Source organism: Zonotrichia albicollis, chromosome 1, assembly GCF_047830755.1.
Source record: "Zonotrichia albicollis isolate bZonAlb1 chromosome 1, bZonAlb1.hap1, whole genome shotgun sequence".
Lineage (NCBI taxonomy): Eukaryota > Metazoa > Chordata > Aves > Passeriformes > Passerellidae > Zonotrichia > Zonotrichia albicollis.
In genome coordinates, this window is record NC_133819.1 from 6,161,037 (window position 1) to 6,170,279 (window position 9,243).

Below are 9,243 nucleotides of genomic sequence, written 5' to 3' on the forward strand. Positions count from 1 at the left end.
TTCTGCTACAAAATGCATGCCAGCCTGCAACAAACTGACCTTTTACCCTTTCCCCAACAGGAAAGGGCCCAGAATTTCTGAAGCTGCAAGGAGACTTGATTTATATGTCTTATGATATTCAGTAATACCTAAAACTAAGTCAAAAACTTGAAATAGCAAAGTAGACCTCCTACTTACATGGGTCAACCTGCTGAGGGTTTACTACTTTTACTAGCTACAGAAGATTCTGACTACATAACCTTAATATCTTTATAACTTTTAAAATCAATTAATACAACCTTTGTTCATTTCTGTTGTTGTTTAATGGGTCTCAGTAAATGGCATCTCTTCCTTATATATAAATTTTATAATAGCATATTGTTGCTTCCCAACCAGTCCCAGTATTTTGTAAGGAAACAAAACTTGGAATTTATTACTCAGTTCCTTGATACCATGTAACAACACACCTTCCTTACCAGAGTGTGACACATCTTCCTGCTCTTCCCATGTGTGCACAAAGGGAATGTAACAATTTCAACTACACAGATGTAACTGTTGTTGCACAACTGACTTTTACAGAGAGGATTTAACATCCTGCCTGGTGAAGAGAAAGTTGTGTGAAGACCTCATTGCAACCTTCCAGTATGTGAAAGGAGCCTACAGGGAAGATGGAGAGGGACCCTTCATCAGGATTTGTTGTGACAGGACAAGGAGTAATGGGTACAGATTGATAGAGGGGAAGTTTAGGCTGGATATTAGAAAGAAATAGAGTGGTGAGATATTGGAACAGGTTGCCCAGGGAGGCTGTGGATTCCCCAACCCTGGCAGTGTTAAAGGCCAGGCTGGACAATTCCTTGAGCAACCTGACCTAGTGGGAAGTGTCCCAGCCCATGGCAGGGGGAGTTGGGATAAGATGGTCCTTAAGGTTCCTTTGAACCCTTAACATTCCTTGAATGAAACATCCCCTCACAAAGTATCTTGAAGAGACCAATGGATAAATAAAAGCCTATCATCAAAGTGACAGTAATGTTATCCATTTCTAAGAGAAACTACCATTTTCTCTCACTCAAGGCAACTTCAAACCATTAATCTTCCCTACAATTCCACTGACTTTAACTCAGTGGGTTAGAGTATGGTGCTAATAACACCAAGACTGTGGGTTTGATCCCTCTATGGACCATTCACTTCAGACTAGATGATCCCTGGGTCCCTCACAACTCAGAATATTCTCTGATTCAGTGACTTCTGTTGTGCTTTATCATATGCATTCCCAAACATATGGGAATGATGGGTATCTGACTCCATTGACTCAGAAGGCTGAACAAATTGCATTATTAAAACTATACTATATTATATTAATACTATATTATAACTATACTAAAGAGATACTGAAGAATACTAAAAAGATACTAAAGAAAAACTCATGGCTGTCTCCAGACAGTCAGGACACAGCTTGGACCTCATAGGCCAATTAATATGAACAACCATCACCAGAACTCAATTAAGAACTCACTCTCAGTAAACAATCTCCATAACACACGTGCAAAAACAACAGGAGCAGAGAATAAAGATAAGAATTGTTTTCCCTACTTGGTTTATGCCACACAAAAGGTAAATTGTCAGTAAAGGATGACATTTTGGTTACAAAACTTCAGTCTTGCATTCAAAGCAGCTCTTAGGAAATACCCGACTGTTTACTCAAAATAGTTTTTAGATAGTCCTTTTAAACTCTTACCAAAAATGTGCCACTGTATGAGAATGACCAGATGCACAACTATATTAAAACTACAGTTGAACTGCACTGCATAATTTTTTTGTGTACTACTTGGGCCCTTGATGGACCTATTTCAGGGATAAAAACTTGCAGTACACAGCCCAAGCAAAGATTTATACGTTACCTGATATGATCAAAAGCCATGTTTTTCAAATTTTTGCCTTATTGTGAGATAATAATGTTAACATTAAGTTTTAAAATTTAGCTTACCATGGATTTTAAAAGTTTTCTCAGCTCTCATTAACAAAATTCTTATTTCTGTAGTTTATTTCATTTTAAAGAACAGCAGAAGTCCTGAATGAGTCAGAGTAAGGCATTCCTGTCTCCAGTCTCCCAATTCTTAGTGTTTCTGGCCCATATTTTTCTGACTCTGCACCCAGGCCTGAATATTTTTAACATATTATTTGAAAGGCAACAATAAGCACAAAAGTATGAAAGCTTAATAAACCCTCCCCTCCCACCCCACTGCCCCAAGAAGCGTCAGCAAGAATGTAACTGAAAGTTAAGGAAGGGAGAGTGGGGTGGAAAGACACAAAATACACAGGAAAAAAGAAAAATATTTCCCAGGTGGAACTCCTGGCCTGAGGATGCCTCCACAACAGCATGCATTTAAGAATTAACTTTGCTACATAAACCAGTATTACCCAGCCTTTTCTGTGTGTGGCTGTGTTCAGCGAGGGTTTGTACTTCACTGTTTTTTTTGGCAAAGGTTCATATGCTCACAACCTTAAGTAAACATTGAATCCAGCTATGCAGTCCTGATCCTGAACCCTTGGCTGCAGGAGCTCCGGGCACTCGGCATGAAAACAACCTGAGTGACATCCACAGCTCCAGTGCAGACCAGGCAGCTCCTGACACAAGGCACCGTGCTTGGAAGAAAGTCACTCCTTCATTTAGAAGATTTCAGATGCTTCACACTTGATTTGCTTTTTTTTTTTTTTTTTGCCAGCACAATGAAGGAAATGTCCTGCTTCTGCTTGGCTTTTTCTTCCTTGTTGGAACAGATGGTGAAGGCTTACAAATACGTGACTGGTATTTTTTTAGTGACTCATAGCTCAGAGCCACAGGTTTCAGATGCTGTTAAGAAGCTCACCAGGATGGATGTAAGCATGCTTGAGGAGCAGTATGACCATATAAAACAGAAGCAAAAACTGCAACCACACATTATTGTATATAAAACAGGTACGCTTCTATTTGTAGAAAAAAAATGTCTATGTAATGTAAAGATTATTTCCTTAAATCTCTAATAACACTTAGTTTGTTCTTTTTGTGTTCAGCTTCAAGAGATGTAGAAGAAAATTCCTTTTCTGTCATTTTGGGGTTTTATTTGTTTTGCTGAAAGGTGGTTTTATGTTTATATCAATAAGCTTCATGCCAGTGAAATATTATTATGTATTTGAAAGAGATGAACAAATTTGAGGTAAGGTTTTACAGGTTTTATATCAGTAAAATAAAGTTCTAAACATAAGTAGTAACCTTTACAGTACTCATGTTCTTCATGTCTATGATAAGTGTATTTGTGCAATGTATTCTGCAATATTTCTGCTCTCTTGAACACTTCCATCAGAACCAGCAATTCTGGGTCATCTTTCTCTTTTTCCCTTCTCTATCTGTGTAAAGAAAGACTACAGGAAGTAATGGCATATAGCAAGTAACAAGCACAAGCTGGGGGCTGTTAAAATATAATTTTAATTAAAAGTCATAGTGGGTAACTAAGATGCAAGTTTTGAACAAAAGCTCCTGTTTTGAAAGTATTTTTAGTGCATACTGCTTGGAAAGTGCACAAATAGAAAAACGAGTAAGAATATGTATCACTCATCTACCTGCCATGTCAAACAGTTTTTATAAAAGAAACTTGCAATTATTTTAAAGTTTTTAGTTAGACTACTGCCAACAATACTACACTGATACATTAGTTTTCCAAGTTAAAGTGATATTGAGAATAGTAAGACAACTAATGAAGTTGTCTTCTGAATTTAATTTTAATATAAACCCCATGCTTCATTCACCTCTCATATTAGTATTTACCTCAACAAGTTTAGGATTTAGAATATTTCATTCTTTACATTTTTCAGCAGTTCTAGCATTTGGCTGTGTGAGACTTCATGATCAAAAAAATCAGAAAAAAACCATGTAATCATGAACTATACAACAGATTTGCTTCTTCAATATTCTTTCATCCAAATGTTTTGAAATTCTCATGTTGAAAGAATTAAAATCTCTGTGAGGAAGAAAAACATATATATACAAGCTTATTTTATCAGGTATCAAAAATCAGCTAACTTGAAGACAAAACAGCCCATCTAATCAGTTATAGCAAAAATATGTTAGTTAAAGAAAGGGAGCAGAAGCTTTTATTCAGATTAATTCAAATGAAGTTTCAGATATAAAGAATGTAATTAGAGCAGATTTTTTGCAAGGACATTTTTAGATGAAGATTAAAATATGTAAGAAAGTAGAACTGCACAAGATTCTGGGGAGTTTAAAATGTAGTAGGGCTAAAAATCCACATACAAATATTTTTATACACATGCACATTCCCCAAAACATACACAAAACCACATAACCTGCTGCACTTAACTTCTATCTTAAAACAACCTGTGTGGAAAGTACTCATGTCACTGTTAGAAGCAGTCAGAATTTGGGAATTTTTTGTTATACTGAGTTCTCAAGGTCCTAAAAGTTTACCTTATACATTCCTGTGGGAGCTGGGAAAGCCTATTGCATGGCTCAGCACTTTGCACCTGTTACATGCATCAATTTTCAGGGAAATGTGGAGCAGAAATGAACATTGCCATATCAGGACTGCCCTACACCATCCTGAAACTCCAGGTAGTTCCAAAAGGCAGTCCATGTATGGATCAGTGATTTGCACTGACAGGAAATTGTTTTACCCTAGAGGGTAAAATTATGGCTGTGCTGGGAAAGGGGTGACAACAGCACCACCACAAACCCCACACATACACACAAACCTCAAAGGTCAAACACACAAAACCCTCATGGAAGGAGATCACCTTCAGCCCCTTGTGGTCTTAAAAGTCCCTGCCAAAGGTCTTTGTTCTTACCAGTAAAACCCTGCTTTGCTCCTGCCTGGCAGAGCTGCTGTCCTTCCATGGAACCACAGGGATTTTGAGCATTGTGGGTTTGTTGCACCACAGTTGGAATGATAATTCCAAGTTTTCTGGAGAACTTTTAGCTTTGTATGTCACTTCCTGTCTGCAGAAGTCTTGAAATTTTGGACCTTTAAACAGAACTTAAGACCCTTTAACTTCTTTATTTTTTTGGACAGAGTGGTTAGTAACCAAGAAATCACCTGAAAACAACTTTGTTCTGTTTCTTCCCCAATACACACAGCCACATTCATGCTTCTGCCCACTCCTGATTATTTGAGAACAAAGACCATGAGGCGATTTGAAAGGCACCAGTTAGGGGATAATACAGCAGTGCATTCATTATTTATTGCCTAAGAAGCTGAAAAACAGTATTTACTTTAGGAATTAAATGGGAGTATTCAGCACATGCAGTCACAACAGAACAAATACTGGGGCTCTGACTGCAGAAATCTCTTCCAAGTATTTCCCAAGCTAACTTGAGATAAGATTAACTTTTGCCACTCCAAAACCCTAAAAGAATCTATTAGTGATGACAGCATATGGCCAGATGGTAAACAACTGTGCAACAAGGCTATAATATACAATTTACATGCAGGAAAAGCAGACAGAAAACCAGAAATAAATATCTGTATAATTGCAGCTTTCTTGAGAAGTTTGGATGGTGCTGGAGGTGTGCTAATTCAACACCCAGTGGTTCAGGACTATCGTATTTCTATCCAAGGTCATTGCTCAATTTTGTGTGCTGCACCTGTAGCCAAGCAAGGAATCAAATCAACCTTGAACTCAAAACCAGTGCACAGTATTAAAATTGAACTAGATTTGTCACTCTGAACTTTCTGATCAGCTCATAAGCCAGATCATGATTATACTGGTGACCAGTTATAAGGGTCTAGATGTTCTGATCTTGCCTATCAATGTTAGCCCATCCAAGAGCATAGTTAACACCACAAAAACATGCAAAGGTGCTTCACCTCAGTCTCTCAGTTCCCTTCTCTCTTGGTTTTTCTCTCACAGACAGAGAACAAGTTTTGGTTTTCACAATTTGGTGCTACACTGTGCTGTTCTGCAGAGCACACAGGGCTCTGATTTGCACGTGGACCTTTTTGTATCCAGCCAAGCTCAGCTTTATTTCTTGGATAAGAAATAGGCATTCAGCTTTACTTCTTGGATGAGGTCCAGTCATAACTTCAATTCTCACTGTTGCATGGGAGAGAACTGTGTATTCTTATGTCTCTGAGTGGTGTCACCTTGAGAAATTCTGTCAGCACACCTCACTGTACAGAGGGATGCACAAACACACCTGTGTCTCAAAGCTCTGCACGTGCCTCAGTCTCCTTTCTCCCAGTAACGTGGCATGAGAGCCAGTGTGGTCTGACACGGTCCTCCCTCCCAGCCATGCTGCAAAACAGCCTTATCAGATCAACCCTTCCTGGCCAAGGAGCATAAAAAGTTCTGTGATACTATGCTGGTGTTGTTGGTTTGGCAGTGGGAGAGAAAGGCAGCAGTGCAAGCCCTTGCTTAGCAAAATCCCTGTTTTGCAGGTTCATTTACTGCCAGTAAATCAGCTGGGTCTAACATCTCCTAATACATATTCGTAAAGATGACACAAAAGGCAGCTGTAAAGCAGAGGTTGTGCTGTTGAGTTTTTGTGCAGGGAAAAAACTGCCTACTCCTACTCAAACTAGCTTAATTTCAAACTCAGGGTTACAATCCTTTTAAAACAGTTGTTCAAAGACACTCAAAATATAATCAGTACTCCTCTATGTCTACTTTTCTCCCCTTAATGTGTTTCAGAACTTATACTGCAACAGACACAGTCACTATAATTCAACCCTGTAAATAAGGCCAGCACTCTGTACAACCCCTACTTTAAACTGCATCTATACCATGTGAAGTATATTTAAGTAGTGTCAGTGAATTATATTTAGTGTAATAGATAATTTTCTGTTCATTTTCAAGACACAAAAAACCAGTCATGTCCAGCAATTTGATGACCGCTACATGTAATTAAAGTAGCATTAGCATTTCTGTACCTAATAGCCTAAATATTTTTAACAGTAATTTTCATAGTGCTTTAGAAATTAAGCTATAGGGGTAGAAGAATAAAAAACAGGAGACCAGAATCTCTCCAGCTGTTACAGCTATACCATTCACAGAGGAAGCAGATTCCTCTAAGTTGTCATTCAAGCAAAACTAGTGTGATAAGCTATTTACACAATTTATTCCAACTGGAATAGTAAAATTGCAGTAAAATATTAAAAAACAAGCCTATAATGTTAATGATCCCTCATTAAGAAAAAGAAGACATTCACAACTTGTTTCATCTGGAAATAATCACAATATTATTAAGCTGTGCATACAAACTTCAAACAGAACATTTTTGTCTTTCAAATTACAGCACTTGCCAACACACTGAGCAAGTCCCTACTCACCTTAAGAAGTTTTGCTTACAAGCAATTAATTACTGAAAGTCAATTCTCAATCTGTGCTGTTAATGAGTCTTAGAGTACCAGTTAAATCAATATTGTCTTGACAAATTTCCATTTTCATTTGACTAAAACTTGGATACCATTTATGCCCTCAGAACTGCCAAAGCAAGCATGAAGTAGTTCTACTCCTTAACCTGGCACCAAAAGAACTTGCACTACTCTCAGCCACTGAAAGAAAGAGCACAGTTTAAACTCATGTTGAAGCTTTTCAGATTTGTTAATGCTGCAGAAACCATACCCTTGTGTTTTGCCACCATAGTAACGTGCACAAATGCATTTCTCCTGCAGGTGGACATGAATCTGCTCTGCCAGAATCAATGATCAACCCTGTTCTAATTAACAAGAAAGTTAAAAGATCAAAGTCATGTAGAGGAGACGTCCCTGTCAGAAAGGTCCCACTGGAGACAACCAAGGGTGGCGACTCAGAAGAGGATTTGCTATGGCGCGTCCACCTGGGCAGGCACCGCCTGGGGCAGGCCCTGAGACAAGGAGGTTCCTGGGATCTCTCCCACCACAGCAGTACACCATGGAGTTTCGACAACCAGAGACTGATTTCAAAGGGAAATGGCACACTGCAGACCGAGGAATCAGCAGGAGCAAGTGAACTGGCTGAGCTCAGGCAGCTGGGAAGCTCAAGTGTGTTGAACAGTCTCAGCAGAGAGAACGGCTGCAACATTTCAAGCTCCTGCCAAAAGCCTCCTCTGAAATCACCCACTGCAGCACTTTGGGCACATCAGCACATTTCTGCTACAAAATGCATGCCAGCCTGCAACAAACTGACCTTTTACCCTTTCCCAAATAGGAAAGGGCCCAGAATTTCTGAAGCTGCAAGGAGGCTTGGGTTGTATGTCTCACAATGAGGACATTCAGTAATACCTAAATCTTAGTCAAAAAGTTGACTAAAATTTAAAATAGTAAAGCAGTCCTTCTAGTTGCACAGATCAACCTGCTGAGGGTTTACTGCTATTATTAGCCATGGAAGATTCTGACTACATAATCTTTAATATCTTTATAATTTTTAACATATAATTTCATCATTCACTTTCAAGATATTCAAGATAATTTCTGATGTATTTTTAAATCAATCAATAAAAACTCTGCTCATTTCTATTGTTGCAATAGACTTAGTAAATACAATTCCTTTATGATACATAAATTTTACCATAATATATTTTTGTTTCCCATCTATTGTCAGTGTTTCATTAGAAAACTAATGAGGTCTCCCCTTCTTCAAGATCTTTAGAGGGAGGAGACCCTTTCTTGTAGGTGCTTTTCCATGACACAAACAGGATCTTTGTATCACCCACTTCTGGCTGCAAGTGTTCAGACATGCCTCTTTTTCAAATACAGTCTTCACAAAAACTGGAGATGGAAAATGTCTCCCTATTTCATGATGGGTAGACATGGGACATCATAGTAACTGGGGTTTTTTCTTCACAGTAGTTAAAGTATTTAAAGAAGGATTAAGAAGGGGAAAAAATAAAGAATAGATATACCTAATAGATATAACAAGGAGAAATACTAGATAACAATTAGTCCACATGAAATGAGAAATTACCTGCAAGGAAATACTTCAAAAACTTCATTGTCCTTTGACTGATTTAGTTATCTTAATTAAACATGGACCTTGAAAACCTTGGTTTTAAAGTCAGTGCAGGTTTATGCATGGGCTAAGTAACTAACTCCTTTGTAAACTCTTTCATACAAACACTTTGTCCTTTCCTCAGGCTTCTCTAGGATATTACTGTGCTTCATACTGACTGGAACTAATTTAGAAAAGGCATTTTGCCTTTGGAGAATCTTTCAATTTAATTTCCAAGGACATTATTAAAGAGCATTTTCATTAAGTTTTCACTTGTTAGTGGGGTAGTTTCAGTTGTGAGAAAAG

The 9,243-nt window shown here is 38.1% G+C and overlaps 1 protein-coding gene across 1 annotated transcript; it reads left to right on the forward strand.

Moving 5' to 3' along the window:
* Positions 1 to 2,505: 2,505 nt before the first annotated feature.
* On the forward strand, positions 2,506 to 8,465 carry C1H9orf152 (chromosome 1 C9orf152 homolog). The gene is made up of 2 exons (XM_005480442.3): positions 2,506 to 2,935; positions 7,644 to 8,465. Exons 1-2 carry the CDS (start codon positions 2,707 to 2,709, stop codon positions 8,213 to 8,215), a joined length of 801 nt encoding a protein of 266 aa, XP_005480499.2. The 5' UTR covers positions 2,506 to 2,706; the 3' UTR covers positions 8,216 to 8,465.
* The last annotated feature ends 778 nt before the right edge of the window (positions 8,466 to 9,243 follow it).

Excerpts from the sequence above, each read along its gene's own strand:
- C1H9orf152 (XM_005480442.3), top strand. The coding sequence starts at position 2,707 with ATGAAGGAAATGTCCTGCTTCTGCTTGGCTTTTTCTTCCTTGTTGGAA. Across the intron at positions 2,936-7,643 it reads CATTATTGTATATAAAACAG|GTGGACATGAATCTGCTCTG; the intron begins GTACGCTTCTAT and ends TTTCTCCTGCAG.